The sequence below is a fragment of the Oryctolagus cuniculus genome, chromosome 18, assembly GCF_964237555.1.
Source record: "Oryctolagus cuniculus chromosome 18, mOryCun1.1, whole genome shotgun sequence".
NCBI lineage: Eukaryota > Metazoa > Chordata > Mammalia > Lagomorpha > Leporidae > Oryctolagus > Oryctolagus cuniculus.
Window position 1 is genome coordinate 56200428 of NC_091449.1, and position 18093 is coordinate 56218520.

At 44.0% G+C, this 18093-nt stretch overlaps 1 protein-coding gene across 13 annotated transcripts in view; it reads left to right on the forward strand.

Moving 5' to 3' along the window:
- The window catches only part of HYDIN (HYDIN axonemal central pair apparatus protein), a 421089-nt gene that overhangs the window by 171815 nt on the left and 231181 nt on the right, over nt 1-18093 (forward strand). For all 13 annotated transcript variants that reach the window (XR_011384090.1, XM_051847256.2, XM_051847253.2 and 10 more), the window contains 2 exons: nt 2629-2852; nt 13012-13079. Coding sequence is in view for 12 of the 13 variants with exons in the window: in XM_051847256.2 (XP_051703216.2) it covers nt 2629-2852; nt 13012-13079 (292 nt within the window). In the remaining variant the exon portion in view is untranslated. The remainder of the gene's footprint in view (nt 1-2628; nt 2853-13011; nt 13080-18093) is intronic.

Sequence of the window (18093 nt, forward strand, 5' to 3'; positions counted from 1 at the left end):
CTCACAGAGACCCCATTCCCTTGGTCACCTCACCCCCTTCTCTGTTGACAATAACAAGGAGCTTCCCTGAGGCTGGGCTCTGAGTGTGCCCCATCTCATTTAATACAAATGACACCTAGTTTTCTCCAGAATACCTTCCCACCCCCTTGCCACTCCCATTCTCACTTTTCTCCTCAAATCTTCTCAAAATTAGGAGCCCAAAACAGTCAACTACTATTTTTTCTGCACCTGCTCCTTTCCTAAGCATTTGTCCCCTGGATTCTGCAATCAGACCCCATTGGAATTACTATCTTCGTCAAGTTCAGGGATGCCCTCTAATTAAAAACTAAATACCCATAAACTTCTCTCAGGGCCTGTTCCCCTGACCTTTATGCATGTTTGACCTCCTCTGGGAATCCCCCTCCCTTACTTAGCTTGCAGGTTCCTAGCATGGCTCACACTTTCCTGCCAACCTCCTGGATGTTTCTTTGAGGTCCCCCATCATGTGTGTCCTCCAGTGCCTGAAGTGTGAGTTGAGAGAAGCTCCTGTATACACCGAGGGTACGTGACGTTCTCCCTTCTAGGTATAAGGACAGCATTGGCAGGGAATAGAGCCGGTGTCTGTGAGGGCCGGGGTAGACCTATGTGTCTATAGTATGAGGTTAATGTGCAGGGGTGGGGTGGGGGGAGGGGTGAGAGTGCCTGGCTGAAGCCCACCGTGGAGGAGCTCGTCACATACACACAAAACCGGTGTGATTAGATGTGGGCAGTAGCGTGATTCCAGAGCACTAGAGGAATACAGCTTTTCTGTAGTAAGAATTTCAAAGCAATCATTTATCCAGTGGAGTTTAAGATGAAAATACCCCGATAGGTTGAGACCCAACAGCACCACAAGAGAATCCTGATTGTCTGGAATCCTCAGTTTGGAGAGTTCTTGGCCCTCTATTCGGACTTGTTTTCTATTTCTTCAACTTTTCATTTTTCACTTAACCTCAGCCTTTTTGTGCATGTTTGGACTTTCTCCCACCTTGTGGGCTGACGTGATTACTCATGCCCTGAGTCTAACGCCCGGGCTTCCCCTGCTCACCTTGGGCCTCCCTGTAGCCAACGTGGGTAAACTCCAGTGCTCAGGCACCCTTCACACTTCTCAGCCATTCGGTTTGTTAGCATCCTGTTGGCCAAAGCAAGTCCCGTGGTCAAGCCAGGATCACAAAGGGAGAGGGAAGACCCATATCTTGTTGGAGGGAGCCAAAAGATACCGTGACCCATTTATTCCGGTGTTTCACAAGGACAATAAAAGAAATACCTACTTCCACCCAGTTACTTTATAGAGAGTATCAAAAACAGGTAATTTAAGCTCTTCATAAGTAGAGTCTGTCTGTTTTTAAAAAGATCATTTATTTTTATGTTTTTACTTGAAATGGGTAGGGAGGAAGGGAGGGAGGGAGGGTGAAAGAGAGAGAGAAACTCCCTGCTGGTTCACTCCCCAAATGCCCACAACAACCAGGAACTGGCAAGACTGAAGCCAGGAACCTGGAACCCAATTCAGGATTCCCATGTCGATGTCAGGTACCCAAGTACTTGAGCCATCACCTGCTGTCTCCCAGGGTGCACATTAGGAACCTGGAATCAGGAGTAGAGGAGCTAGGATTCAAACCAGGCACTCTGGAATGGGATGCTGTTGTCCCAAACAGTGTTGTAAATGCTAATTAAAATGTTCATCCCTATGATCCATCCTTTTAACAAGAGTATAGTACATATAGCTAACTTCATTTTATTTTTTATAAAAATTTATTTATTTATTTGAAAGGCAGTATTACAGAGAAAGAGGGAGACAGAAAGAGAGAGAGAGAAAGATCTTCTCTCTGCTGGTTCACTTCCCAGATGGCCAGGGCCAGAAGCCAAGAGTTTCATCTGGGTATCCAAGTGGGTGCAGGGCCCGAAGTACTTGAGCCGTCTTCTTCTGCTTTTTCAAGTGCATTAGTGGGGAGCTGGATCAGACGTGAGGCAGCCAAGAGAAGAACCAATGACCATAGGGGATGCTGGCATTGCAGGAAGTGGCTTAACCAGTTACACCACAATGCCAACCCCTAGCATAATTTTATAAAGAGACAGGGCCAGCACTGTAGCATAGCAGGTAAAGCTGCCGCCTGCAGTGCTGGCATCCCATATGGGTGCTGGTCCAAGTCCCGACTGCTCCACTTCCAATCCAGTTCTCTGCTGTGGCCTGGGAAAGCAGTAGAAGATGGCCCAAGTCCTTGGGCTCCTGCACCCACATGGGAGACCTGGAAGGAACTCCTGGCTTTGGATTGGCACAGCTCCAGCTGTTGTGGCCAATTGAGAAGTGAACTAATGGATGGAAGACCTCTCTCTCTCTGCCTCTCCTTCTCTCTGTATAACTCTGATTTTCAAATAAATAAATCTTTTAAAAAATAAAGAAGAGACTAAAAACATTAAATTACCTTCTGGCTCAGGTCTAATTGTCAAACTTTCAAGGTATCAAACTATTCATTTCTCCCTGAAAGATGTTCTTAGTCCTAATTCCTGTAAGTTTCTCTGTGCTGGTGTTAATCAATACAGCCCCATGCTTATATGAAAAATAGATCAGTGCCCCACTGACATTTTCATTCTTGCCTTTTGCTGGTGTAGGCGATACTGTACAACAAAGGCAGCATTGACGCCCTGTTCAACATGATCCCACAAACTTCAGCTTTAGGGGCCTGCTTTGTTTTCAGTCCCAAGGAAGGCATCATCGAACCGAGTGGAGTCCAAGCTATCCAGATCTGCTTCAGCCCTGCCGTCCTGGGGCACTTCGAGGAAGACTTCCTGGTTAATGTCAATGGGTCACCTGAGCCCGTGAAATTGACCATTAGGTGAGATACATTCATGACCAGTGTAGAAATTAACTAAAAGGTCTTCCTACTGCTTTCTTGAAGTCTGCTTCATGTCTTTGTTGTCCATAACTGTCTTTGTTAATATGAACTCATCACCATAATGGGGTGTGTTGAATTTCCACCAAGATTCCTGTAGTAAACATGTGTAACTTGCACTCTGTGTCTGTAATATAGATGCTATAGAAGTTGTAACCTTATAAAATAAGGACTTAAACCACCATCTTGTTTTTAGTTTGTCTCTTTTAGGGTATATATAGAAAATAAGTTACTGCAGTAACCTGAATAAAATCATCTTCTTGCCTGAGCTTTGGCTGTTAACCACTCTTGCCCTACCTTCATCTTTCATTTTTATTTTAAGGAAAATCTTTGAAAGATCTCAAGTATAATGCTTCCAAGCACTGGAAAAGAGTCCACTTACGGTGTCATTCAGCCAAAGCTAGACACTTGCAGTTTTTATGCTGGGAATCTTTTGATGGGTTCTCCAGCTGCTTGTGATAATTGAAAGTCATTAACAGTAGAGTTTGTCCCCAGGTTCTGAAAAGAACCTCCTTATTACCAACCAGTCGGGCAGACATGCAACTTTGATTCCTAGTGCTTAGAAAGACCATGCCTTTGGAATAGAAAGATCATTCTTCAGAACATATTGCCCTGGATTCTCACAGCAACAGGCTGTTAATTACCATGGAAGTCTGTTACTGGGACTGCTACCAGGGCCTCATTCCGTCCACAAGCTGAGGTCTCCCGTGGAATCTGGGGGTAAAAGACACAGATACAGGCTGCCTGAAGGATCCAAGGAAATGTATTTTTTTAAAAGATTTATTTTATTTATTTGAAAGACAGAGTTATAGAGAGAGGTAGAGCCAGAGAGAGAGAAAGGTCTTCCATCTGCTGGTTCACTCCCAAAATGATTGCAACGGCCAGAGCTGGGCTGATTGGAATCCAGGGGCCAGAAGCTTCTTCCAGGTCTCCCATGCGGGTGCCAGAGGCCCAAGCACTTGGGCCATCTTCTACTGCTTTCCCAGGCCATAGCATATAGCTGGGATGGAAGTGGAACATACTGGACTCGAGCTGGCACTGCAGACCGGGGCTTTAACCTACTGTGCTACAGCACCTGCCAGGAACTGTATTGATCCCATGATGTCTAGTGGAAATTCTGAATCTAAAGATCAGCTCAAAGTTAGTTTTCACTTGTTCTCAAACCCACCTAAGTACCTCTGTTACATGCTGAGCTGTACCCCTCAAAACTCGTATGTCAAAGTCCTAACACCCACCACCTCAGAATATGACTGTTCTTGGAATTAGGACTTTAGATAGGGAATTCAATTTGAGTGACCTGAAATCCAGTATGATCGGTGTCCTCATAAGGCGAGAAGATCATGACACAAACAGAGATGTGGAAAAAGACCACATGAAGACACAGAGAGAAGATGCCCGTTTCGTGACTGAGGAGAGAGGCCCTCCAGAAAAACCAGCCCTCCCAGCACCAAGCCTCCTGACAGCTATAGAAGAAATTTCTGTTAAGTGACCCAGGCTGCGTTACTTGCTGATGGCAGCCAATCAAACTCATATCTCCCCCTAACAGCCAAGGAGAGAGTCCTGTGGCAAGGCCAAGGCAGCCCGTCACAATTGTAATCCTTTTTTGTAACTCCCAAGATTTACCTGAAATATTTACAAGGTTACATTCTTTTTTCGTAATTCATCTGTGTTTATTGTAACAGAAAAAAATGGGATCAGTCTTCAAATACTTAAATAACATTGACTTTTTTTTTTTTTTGACAGGCAGAGTGGACAGTGAGAGAGAGAGAGAGACAGAGAGAAAGGTCTTCCTTCTGTTGGTTCACCCTCCAGTGGCCGGCGCACCGCACTGATCTGAAGGCAGGAGCCAGGTACTTATCCTGGTCTCCCATGGTGTGCAGGACCCAAGGACTTGGGCCATCCTCCACTGCATTCCCTGGCCACAGCAGAGAGCTGGCCTGGAAGAGGGGCAACCAGGACAGAATCTGGCGCCCCGCCTGGGACTAGAACCCCGTGTGCCGGCGCCGCAAGGCAGAGGATTAGCCTAGTGAGCCACGGTGCCGGCCAATAACGTTGACTCTTCAAGAAGTTGTATTGTATTTATTCCAGCCCTTGACTGACATCCTTCAAGTATGCGTGCTATAGGAGAAGATGTTCTCTTTCTTTCTTTCTTCCTTTCTTTCTTCCTTTCTTTCTTTCTTCCTTTCTTTCTTCCTTTCTTCCTTTCTTTCTTCAGGCAGACAGTGAGAGAGAGACAGAAAGGTCTTCCTTTTTCCATTGGTTCACCCCCCAAATGGCCGCTACATCCGGTGCGCTGCGCCGATCAGGAGCCAGGTGCTTCCTCCTGGTCTCCCATGGGGTGCAGGGCCCAAGCACTTGGGCCATCCTCCACTGCACTCCCAGGCCACAGCAGAAAGCTGGGCTGGAAGAGGAGCAACCAGGACAGAATCCAGCCCCTCAACCGGGACTAGAACCCGGGGTGCCGGCACCACAAGGCAGAGGATTAGCCTAGTGAGCCGCAGCGCCGGCCCAGATGTACGCTTTCACGCTGTATGAACTTCAGCCCTCTCCCCACCTGCAGCAAAGCTCATGTCTCATGACAAGTAGAGGTGATTACCTGGAGAAGCAGAAGGTGCAAACTTGCAAATAAAACATTTGCCTCCCATCCACAGATCATCTGGTCCCTTGAGGGCCCTCCACAAACCCCAGCAGGTTAATCCTGGAATCCTCTGAATCGAGCTCTTGACTCCTCAGCATCAGAAAGTGTGGCTGAGAGTCACGCATATCCTCCACAATATCCAGCATACAGGTTTCATCTACAAATGGGGAGATAAAACCGTGAAGGTCAGTTCTTACAGGCATTTGACATAAATCACCAAGAACCTTTATGAATATAGGCACAAAAATCCTCAACAACATAGTAGCAAACCAAATCGAGAGACCTACAAAAAGGATTATATACCATGAACAGGTGAAGTTTATCCCAAGAATGCAATGTTTCTTAACATGAAAATCAATCAATGTAATACAACATATTAATAGAATAAAGGACAAAGCCTACATGATTTGAACATCATTCAATAACTACATATATCAAAACTCCACATGGTACCCTATAAGTATGCATAAGTACAGCGTGTCAATTTTTATTTTTAAAAAAGAATATTGCCGGCGTCGTCGCTCAGTTGGCTAATCCTCTGCCTGCGGCACCAGCACCCCAGTTTCTAGTCCCGGTCGGGGCGCCGGATTCTGTCCCAGTTGCTCCTCTTCCAGTCCACCTCTCTGCTATGGCCCAGGAAGGCAGTGGAGGATGGCCCAAGTGCTTGGGCCCTGCACCCGCATGGGAGACCAGGAGGGGGTACCTGGCTCCTGGCTTGGGATCAGTGCAGCGTGCCAGCAGTAGCAACCATTTGGGGGGTGAACCAATGGAAGGAAGACCTTTCTCTCTATCTATAACTCTCTCTCACTGTCTAATATCCCTGTCAAAAAAAAAAAAAAAAAGATAATGTTTATTTATGTTGCTTGTCCCATTATCCACTGCTTTCTCAGGCATGTTAGCAGGGAGCTGGGTCAGAAGCACAGACTTGAATCTGCACTCCCATGTAGGATGCCAGTGTTGGAATCAGTGGCTTAACCGGTATCAAAACACCAGCCCCCCATGTCAATGGTTAAAAACCACATAATTATCTCAATTAATACAGAAGAAAGCATTTGCCAAAATTTAATACCCTGTTAGGGTGAAATAAAAACAATAACTCAATAAAGCAGAAATAGAAGGAAATTTCTCAACATGGGTCAAATGTAACCACTGAAACTATAAAATAGTTTAAGAAAAAAAAACCGAAAGAATGAAGAGGACCTTGGATTAGGTAATGATTTCTCAGTTGTGAAACCTCAGCACAAGCAACCAAAGGAAAGTAAATTAGCCTTTATTAAAATGTAAAAAAAACGGGGCCAACGCTGTGGCACAGCAGGTTAATGCCCTGGCCTGAAGCGCCAGCATCTCATATGGGTGCTGGTTCAAGACCCGGCTGCTTCACTTCCGATCCAGCTCTCTGCTATGGTCTGGGAAAGCAGTGGAAGATGGCCCAAGTCCTTGGGCCCCTGCACCTGTATGAGAGACCCAGAAGAAGCTCCTGGCTCCTGGCTTTGGATCAGGCCAGCTCTGACCATTGCGGCCATTTGGGGAATGAACCAGCAAATGGAAGACCGACCAACCTACCTCTCTCTCTCTCTCTCTCTCTCCCTCTCCTCCCTCCCCTCTCTCTGTGTAACTCTGACTTTTAAATAAATAAATAAATCTCTACAAAATATAAAAAATATGACTCAAAGCACAATAAAGTGAAGATACAACTTACAGGATAGAATTTGCAGTTCATGTATCTTATAATGAACTTTTATGTAGTATATTTAAAGAACAGTTACAATTCAATCATAAAAAGCCAAATAGCCCAGATGGGACAGAGTGGGGCAGACCTTTAGCCTCGTAGTTCAGATACCCACATCCCACATTGGAGTACCTGGGTTTGATTTCTTACTCTGGCTCTTGACTCCAGCTTCCTGCCAGTGTGGACCCTGGGAGGCAGCAGTGATAGTTCAAGTAATTGTCTCTGTGCCATCCTCATGGGAAACCTGGATTGAGTTTTTGGCTTCTAGCTCTGGCCCTGGCCCCAGCCCAGCTCCAGCTGTTGTAGGCATCTGGGGAGTGAACCAGCGATGAGAGTGGTTGCTCACTCTTTCTCTCTCTCTCTCCTTCTCAGTATAAATTTAAAAATAAATTAAAACTGGACAAAGTATCTCACAGATGTTTCTGTATATACAAATGGCTCATTTCACTTGAAGACTCTCAACATCATCAATCATCAGGGAGATGAGTCCACAGTAGCATTTTATATATCTAATGAATAACAAGAACTAGAAGAAAGGAGTTCAAAGGTTCTAAGAAATGATAATATGGAAATGCTAGCTACCCTTTGATCAGTACACATTGTATATATATGTTGAAATATTACACAGTACCCCATAAATATGTACAATTATTACATGTTAATAAAAATTTTTAAGTATATTTGAACTCTTCCAGAGTAAAACACACACTCACACAATCATACACAATGAGGTTGCTCCTCACACCTATTGGATGACTATAATTTTTGAAAAATGAAAAACAAGTGTTGGTGGAAATGTAGAGGAATTGGCTCACAACAGATGATGGGAATGTAAGATATTGCAACCACTTTTAAAAACAGCTTGATAGGACCTCATATGACCCAGAAGTTCCTCTTCTAGATTTATATCCATGAAAAATGAAAACATGTATCTGCACAACAACTTGCATGTGAATGTTCATAGTCAAAGATAAGCAGCATGTTGTATATCCATATCATGGAAGGTTATTTGACCATAAAATGGAATGAAAAAAGAGGGGAGCATTGGTAAACGTGATAGCATGACTCAGCAGACAACTTTGCAAACACGACAGGTCAAAGAAGCCATTCACGAAAGACCACACATCACATGATTCTGTTTACATGACATGTCCAGAATAGGCAAATCTATATAGATTACAAGTTTATTGGTAGTTGCTCAGAGCTGGAGGTACAGGATGTAGAGTAACAGTCAAAGGGCATAGGGTTTCTTTTTGCAATAGTCAAAATGTTCTAAAATTGATTGTAGCAATGGTTTAGGTATTTAAAAATACAAAATCTATTGATTTTTACACCTTAAGTTGATGAATTTTATGATATTCAAATAATATATTAATCAAAGTATCATTTTTAAAACATTTCCAGGAGCCCGTAATATTAAATAATACTGTCATTTCCTGGGTGAATTTTTAAACTCTCTCTCTCTTTCTCTCCCTCCACCTCACCTCTCCTCTCCTCTCCTCTCCTCTCCTCTCCTCTCCTCTCCTCTCCTCTCCTCTCCTCTCCTCTCCTCTCCTCTCCTCTCCTCTCCTCTTCTCTCCTCTCCTCTTCTCTTCTCTCTCTCTCTCTCTCTCTCTCTCTCTCTTTCTGTCATTGCACATCACTAGCAATGTCTGGATAGGTTAATGTGTACATGGGTTCTCTCCTGTGAATGTAGGAATTTCCCAGGTTTCTGCTCACAGGTGAACTTGGGCTAAACTCCAGTCCTCTGTGTAGGTCATGTCTCTTGTTCTGTCTTTGGGACTTTCCCATTTGCCCAAATTCCCATACCGGGGCAGTTTTGTTGTTGTTGTTTTGTTTTGTTTCAGTGGGAGGAGAGGGTAGTTTCTGATTTCTTTGAAAGGGAAAGGAAACTTGACTGTAGAAAGAATGCTTCTGGGGGCTTTATCCCCAAACCAGCCCCCAGTTTCCAAGAGAACTGGACTTGCCTAGGTTTCCTCATCCATTTAGTTTCCTTTAGAGCTGTGTCCAAAACTGTCCCAGCAATTCAAACCACAACCAGAACCTGGCAGACATCTCATGAATCAATGTCTCCTTGTAAAGGGTGAGGACACACATCTAATCTGTGTATGTTGTCTATAATATTGCACCATCTGTTCCCGGCCCCATACCTTAACACTGACTTCACGTAGACCTTGTCAGAAATACTCTCCTGAGCCTCATGGCCTAAGAAATGTCCGTAAAGTTCCTATTGTGGATTCTGGAATTGTGTTTCTTACTCTCTTATTACCAGCTACTCTTTCCTCAGAATTCCATAATTTGGGCTAGCTTGCCTCAAATAATCAGAATAAACATTATATTTTCATTTTTTATCTTTACTTTTCCAATGTTTTGTGACACAGTATTTTAAACAATTGGATAAATGACACTATAAAATTGTATGTTTTTTTGAAATTACCCATGAGCGTTTTGTTCCCTTTTAGCTTTGCATATGCCATGTTATAAAGTTTTAGCCATAGCACTGAAATACTTTGTATTCAACTTGCCTCACTTAGCATATGGTATTCAGTCATTCTTTTCGTCTGTAAATTATAATTGTAACAGGCCACTGCACTGATTCGTGGCACAATCTTCACACAGGCTGTCCTAATAGAGTCCCTGTTAGAACTATTGTGACCATATCTAAGCCCAGATGGTATTATTCAGCCACAGTTCCCTCAGTTATTTGCACATTCGAACCAATGTGATTTCTATCTGGTTCTGTCTGCACTGCTTGAATGACTACTTTGTGCAGAATGATGAGCTTCTTTCCTGCTTTCCTTAGGCCGTTTGCGAATTTCAGACACTTTTGATCCACTTGTTACCTCGGCCCCAAAAAGCTGCTTTTCCCAGTCAAGGACAAAACCTTAGGCTTCTTTGATTTCGTTCTCAACCGGAATCCGAATTTCTTTTTTGAGCGCCAAACACTTTTCTTGAAACCACTTCGGATCATCATCTTGAAATAGATGTCTTGAGAAAACACTTTTTTTTAAATACTTGAAACTTGCTACTCAGTGTCTGTGCTGTGGTCACTTGTCCCAGGCTTGCATCCATCTCTTGTCCCAGATGGTCAGAGCCGGAGCAGCCGGAAATATCACTCAGGTCCAGTGCGCTCAGTGTGGCGTGACACACCTGCTTCACCACGTCTGCAGGGAGATTCGCCCTCGGTGTGCTTCCTGGTGTCTGTCTGTACCATCTGACACACAGAAGGGGACTGTTCAGTTCTTACCTCTGATCTAAAGATCATAAAATACATGAATCAGGGAGAAAAATAATTATTACTTTGAAGGTAAATAAAAATAAAAACCTGATGTGTTTCTTTTGTAATAGATTAATACAAATTTTAAATTTTTTAATTGGTGTTAAATATCTATCATGTTTTTTTTTTTTTAATTTTCAGCCTTTTGGCTAAGATCTAGTTCAGTATCTGTTTAATACCACAAATTTTAGTAGCTTAAAACAACACACGGGTCTGAGTGAACTTACCTCGAGGCTCCGGCAAGGTTGTCTTCCTGGAGACCTCGGGAAGAATAAACTTTCTAACTTTTTTCAGGTTTTTCAGGCTTCCCGTAAGGCCGTGGCTCATGGTCCTTTTCTGTCCTCAAAGCCAGCAGTAGCTGGTTCAGTTCTTCTCACACTGCATCACTGCGACATCCTCTTGTGTCTCCCAGCTCTGTTTTTCCTTTAAAGATTCATTTATTCATTTGAAAGAGTTAGAGAGAGAGAGAGGACTGAGATCTTCCATATGCTGGTTCACTCCCCAGATGGCCGCAAGGGACGAATCCAGGAACCAGGAACTTCTGGGTCTTCCACGTGGGTGCAGGGGCCTAAGGACTTCTTTAAAGATCCTTATGAGGCCAGTGCCATGGCTCACTAGGCTAATCCTCCGCCTTGCGGCGCCGGCACACCGGGTTCCAGTCCCAGTCGGGGCGCCGGATTCTGTCCTGGTTGCCCCTCTTCCAGGCCAGCTCTCTGCTGTGGCCCAAGAGTGCAGTGGAGGATGGCCCAAGTCCTTGGGCCCTGCACCCCATGGGAGACCAGGAGAAGTACCTGGCTCGTGCCATCAGATCAGCGCGGTGCGCCGGCCACAGCGCGCCAGCCTTGGCGGCCACTGGAGGGTGAACCAACGGCAAAGGAAGACCTTTCTCTCTGTCTCTCTCTCTCACTGTCCACTCTGCCTGTCAAAAAATAAAAAATAAAAAAAGACCCTTATGATTACATCTGTGTACCAGGATAATATCCCTACTTTAAACTGAATTATTTAGAGAACTTAATTCCATCTGCTGCCTTAATCCCCATTTGCCACATAACCTAACATAGTCAAAGCTTCTGAGGATTAGGCAATAAACATGTTTGGGATTCTACCTTCCATACCTGAAGTAAGCTAGAAGTTGCAGGATTCCCCTGTTATTTATTTTAGGGAGAGCATCTCTCCAAGATCATGAGGACTTGCACTGAGAATAAACTAGATTAACATTTAGAGGTAAGGATCCCTCAAGGTTTCCTAGTCCAGTCCTCTCTTTTATACATGAGGAAGAGATATGGGCTACTGGAGGTGAAGGTTCTGGCCAAGATTACAGCTGGATGCCAGTATGAACAGTGCCAGGTGGTAGGACAAATGGAGCTGCCAGGTGGTACGGATGGAATTAAGAGGGTGTTTGTTTGTTTGTTTGTTTTGACAGGTAGAGTTATAGACAGAAGAGAGAGACAGAGAGAAAGGTCTTCCATGGGTTCACCCCCCAGTTAGCCGCTATGGCTGGCACACTGCGCTGATCCAAAGCCAGGAGCCAGGTACCCTCTCCTGGTCTCCCATGCAGGTGCAGGGCCCAAGCACTTGGGCCATCCTCCACTGCCTTCCTGGGCCACAGCAGAGAGCTGGACTGGAAGAGAAGCAACTGGGACAGAATCCGGCGCCCCGACCGGAACTAGAACCCAGGGTGCCAGCACCGCAAGTTGAGGATTAGCCTAGTGAGCTGTGGCGCTGGCCAGAATTAAGAGTTTTAAGAGGGGGGTGACATTGTGATGCAGTGGGCTAAGCCACTGCCTGCAGTGCCGTCAACCCTTTTGGGTACTGGTTTGCTCCACTTCCAATCCAGCTCCCTGCTAATGTGCCTGGGAAAGCAGGCCCAAGTGCTTAGGCCCCTGCCACATACATGGGAGACCTTGATGGAAGTACTAAGCTCCCGACCTTGGCCTGGCCCAACCATGACCATTTCGGGCGTGAAGCAGTGGATGGAAGATCTGTCTCTGTCTCTCCTCCTCTCTCTGTAACTATGCCTTTTGAATAAATAAATCTCTTTTTTTTAAGTGTTAGGAAAGCATGGATCATCAGGGATTACTCATATCATTGACCTTTGATGCTTCTCTGACCTATAGTTTTTATGTTTTCATGAGTTAATAACTTTACATGACATATGTCTCATGCAAATTAATGACATTTTGTGCCATTGGTCTGGCGATGTATCTGCTCAGCCTTTCCCCATTTCATTGGTAGGAATAAAGATGGGTTAACCACAGCATCATTGCTGAAGCCCGTGGTTTGAGTCTTGGAAAATGTTAAGAACCCCTGTGATAGAACGCCGCCTCATAACGTACATCCTGGATTCTGTAATAGATTTAATGCCAAGTTCTGGTTTTTAGTACTTACGCTCTCCCCAGTTCCTAACTGTTACCTTATTCACTAGATTCTCTCTCTGCTCTCCCGACTTGCCTTCCAGGGGCTGCGTCATTGGGCCTACCTTCCATTTCAATGTGCCTGCACTTCACTTTGGTGACGTTGCCTATGGTGAGTAGTTTTCCATTTTAAATGATTGAATAGGATTCTTTTGCCCTCTGTGTGGAAGAAGGAACATCTACAAAGAATTTCTCTCAGCCTTCTTAAGGGAATTAGCTGGAAGGGTTTAGAATTGTTCTTTCCTGCAACAGTGGCATTTTGGTGCCATTTTCTCATTGTTATCTAAAAGTGTCATCTGTGACCTGGGCACTAACAGCTCTCAGGCCATGGCTGTCTCCCCTCTTCTAGCAGTAAGACAACAGGGAGCCTGGGAGCTTCACTGCTCCACATGAGCCCTCTGCACTGTATGTATTTGTTTGTTTAAGGTAGAGTTACACACACACACACACACACACAGGGGCAGGGAGAGAATCACAGAGATCGTCCATGTGCTGGTTCACTCCCCAAATGGCCACCATGACTGGGGCTAGGCCAGGCCAAAGCAGGAGCCAGGAGCTTCTTCCTGATCTCCCGCATGGGTGCAGGGGCCCAAGGACTTGGGCCAACTTCTGCTGCTTTCCCCCATGCATTAGCAACAAGCTGTGCTGGAAGTGGCATCCAGGAATTGAACTGGTGCCTACAAGGGATGCTGAAGCCACACACAAGGACTCTATTAGCTAAGCAGCAGCGCCGGCCCCTCTGTGCTATATTTAAGTGCAGATTCTGACTTGACCATCTGGCTTCATAGAGATGCTTTCCAGTTTGAGGTGAACTCAATGGTAGGTTGATCCTGGAGTTCTGTTGCTCCATATTGAAGGCTTTTATATGTTTCTGTGTTGAATTCTCATTCAGTCACTTCTCTGAGGCATTTCTTCCTGCCTAAACTTCCCCGGTAATAGAAATGATAACAATAGTAGCAGTAGAAGGTCCATTTTTTTGTTATTTCTTGTATTTCCACTACTACTAAGTGAATTACATGTAGAACGTTATTTAAAACTTTGGTAATTCTGTGGCAAGGAGGTACTACCTAATACCCCCATTTTAGATATGGAAGTGTAAGCTTTGGAATACTCAAATAACTTTCTAAGTTCACACCGTAGTGGCAGAAGTAGTTTTTCAGTTGAGATGTATCTAAATTAAGACTGTCAACAGGGATGCTGTTACCCCCAAAGGGACGAAATTCATTCTTGATTGGTGAAAAAAACAGATGTACAATGGTTTGTCACCCTCCCAAGTCCCATCCTACCCAACAGAATCTTATTCTTTACCTGATACCTTTACTTAATCTGGAAAATTTAAGTCAACTTTACATCATATTAAATTAACTAATATGCTTTGATTTAAAATTAATTTAGCTCTCTTCTAGGAAGTAATAAATAAAAAATGTTGATAAATGCTAGCGTAAATCCATAGTCCATAATCCTTTCCATGTTGCTTCATTGCCACCCAGTTTTTTTTTTTTTTTTTAATTTGACAGGTAGAGTTATAGACAGAGAGAGAGACAGAGAGAAAGGTCTTCCTTCCGTTGGTTCACCCCCCAAATGGCCGCTACAGCTGGCGCTGCGCCGATCCAAAGCCAGGAGCCAGGTGCTTCTTCTTGGTCTCCCACGCGGGTACAGGAGCCCAAGCACTTGGGCCATCCTCCACTGCCTTTCTGGGCCACAGTAGAGAGCTGGACTGGAAGAGGAGCAACCGGGACTAGAACCTGGTGTGCTGCAGGTGGAGGATTTACCAAATGAGCCACGGTGCTGGCCCCACTGCCCAGTTTTACTTTCGTTTCATTTTCACTAGGCCCATCAGTGTTGGGGGAGAATAGCTCCTTAGAAAAAAGAACTTGCTCATAATGCCTTTGTCAGTTAACATTTGAGGGTTCTATGGCTTTGCTTATTCAGCCCACATTTATTTATACAAAGCACCCACCCTTGTGTACATCATGTTGCATAACGTACATGCTGTAGGAAAATATGCATAAATGAAGTCAAATAGCTGTTGCTATAGAATATATAAATGGCTGATGGGATTTTTTTAAATGCATAAGGAATATTTGAGCAATAGACTCTTCTGAAGGAAAATGAAGGTGACCTTTAGCTTGAAAATCATCAGGTAGCCAATTAAGAGAGGCATGCTGACTGGAGGCAGCCGTAGCTGAGCACATGTGAGGCATGTTAGCCTACCCGCAGACCCACACAGACACCCCCAATGCAGTTCACACTGGGACCAGGGAGGGGCACGGGCACCTGGTGCATGAGAGCAGCGTGTGTTCTGGAGTGTTGGAATGCAGGGCCTAGCACAGGGACATCAGATGAGGTGCCCTGTCTCCTGTTGCCCTGGAGGGCAAGCAGGTAACACAAGTCAGTTACGCCAAGAAATCTCACCCTACTTCATTGTCCAGAATCCACTCTGTTGTTCAGCTCTGAAATTTTTACTGTGAGTGTTATAGACCAACAGCAAGCCAATCATCGAGCTTCCAGAATTCTGAAACTCTTTTATCTAGACTTCAGACACTTAAGAACATCAGGGCCCGTAATGTACTGCATTTCACTGGAATATAGTACACAAGTGGACTTCAAAACCTTCTTGGAAAATTTGAATTAAAGGATATTTATTGGGGCCTGCATTGTGGCACAGCAAGTTAAATCACTGCCTGCAATATCGGAATTCCTTCTATGTGCTAGGCTTAAGTCTCTGTTGCTCTACTTCCAATCCAGCTCCCTGCTAATGTGCTTAGGAAAGCAGCAGAAGATAGCCCAAGTCCTTGAGTCCTTGCACCTGTGAGGGAGACCCATATGGAGTTCCTGGTTTCTGACTTTGGCCCAACCCAGCCCAGGCTGTGGTGGCCATTTGGGGAGTGAACCAGCAGATGAAAGATATTTCTCTCCCTCCCTCCCTCCCTCCCTCCCTCCCTTCTTCCCTCCCTCCCTCCCTCTCTCTCTCTCTCTCTCTCTCTCTCTCTCTCTCTCTCTAACTCTGCCTTTCAAATGAATAAATACATATTTAAATAAATAAAGCATATTTACTATGGTGCAAAATTTTTGAAGTCTATGCATAATATTTTTCATAATAGACATTTTCCCTGAGATTTTTGAAGACTCTTTGTATGCCTGGATTTAAAAAATTTTTATACCAAAATAAACTTCTTTTAATTTCATTTTTCAATAAACAATTTTTGATGTCTGTTGTGTAGCCCCAAGAAACCAGTGATTTCCTTAAAATTCTGTGCTTTCAAGTATGTATGATTTCCAGTGACTGTCAATGACCATAAATATATCACAGAAAGGGGGCCTTCAAAGTACAGATTTTAATTTTTAGTGGGATTCCTTCTAACATGAATAATCTCATGTTAGTGTGATCCAAGTTGAGTAGAGGTCACTAGTGATTTCGAGGTCCAGTTTTAAGTGTTGGGAATAGAAGCTAGATTGCCATGTCAGACGTTACTCAGAGTGGAATGAGCATTTGGCCGGGTGGTTAAGACATCCACATTCCACGTCGTGCCTGGGTTTGATACCCGCTCCAGTGCCTGACTCCTGCTAATACAGACCCTATGAGGCTGTGGTGATAGATAGCTCAAGTTATTGGATCTCTGCCCCCCAGACAAGAGGCCAGGATTGAATTCCCTGCCCTCCAACTTTAGCCCCTGCTGGGGACAGTTGCAGCATTTGGGGAATGATAGTTGGGAGCTGACTATTTTTCTATCTGCCTCTATCTCTATGTCTTTCTGCTTCTCTTTTCTCTTCCTCTCAAAATAATTGATTATTTTTAGAAGATACTTAAAGCAATATATGTGTATACCTGAAATAGTGAAGAATTATTTTAAATACCTAGAGGGAAGACTGTGTTAATAAGAAATTAGCATCATTTTCATTGGTGTATTTTTAGGATATGCATTGAAAGAGAGGACAGTTACTGGGGAGTGGGTTTTTAGGGAAAGCTTCTTGAATTTATAGACAAGTTGGTTGTTGATAATATTTAGTTGTGTCTAAGTGAAGCAAAGTTGACTCAAAATGAGGAAACTTGTAATCACATGGCTCTTCTAGTTAGTATTTCCTAAGATGAATAGTCTATGAGCTATCTGATCTGATGGCTATCAGAAATAAAGCTAAAACTCTTCACCAATGAACACCAATCTCCTCAGAGAGTTTGGCCAATTAAAGATTGATAATACTCTTTTGTGATCTACATTTCCCAAAGATTATGGATTGTAAAACTTTTTATCAAAGGCTTAACACATTCAGATTCTTTATAATTCTTCTAGTACAAGGTGATAGTCCCCAAGTGGGGAAGTTAAGTCTACAATTTCGCAGTCACACGATGGCGATAATCTTTCTTTATAGAAAGATTCAAATCAAGGCATAGCAGGCTAAACTGCCACATGCAATCCTAGCCTCCAATTTGGGTGCCAGTTGGAGTCCCAGTTGTTCCATTTCCAATCCAGCTTCCTGCTAATGCACCTGGGAAATTAGCAGAGGATGACCCAAATGCTTGAGCCCCTGCCACCCACATGGGAGACCTCCAGGCTCCTGGTTTTGGTCTCATCCAGCCCTGGCTGTTGCGGCTATTTGGGGAGTGAACCAGTGGATAGAAGATTTTTCCTGTCTCTCTCTCTCCTCCTGTAACTCTGCCTTTCAGATAAGTAAGTAAATCTTTAAAAAAAAATCCAAATCCATCTAAAGAACTTACATGTGATTACAAGCATATATTCTGAACTTGGTGATTTGGGCACAGTTCATCATGTCCCACTTGCACAGTGTTCCTAGAATATGACGGCAGGAGACCTATCCCCAGCTACAGAGGAAGAATTTTCCTATCAGTTCATATTTAGAGTTTGTCTTCTTTCTTTTGTGATAGAACTGTGGTATAACATTTTCATCAAAGACCATTTCAGATCTGGAGGCCTAGTTGGTGTTCCAGAAATCATGGGAGTGGGAAAGGTGTCCCCATTGTAGGCAATGTTTTCTTTCTAAATCTGAGGCTGAATTTTGTATGTCTAGAAAGGATTCTGTATATGTGTTTATTATTCCAAATTATTTCTGTGAAAAACCACAGAAATACCACCTGATTTGCACGATGATCTGTCAACACATTATCC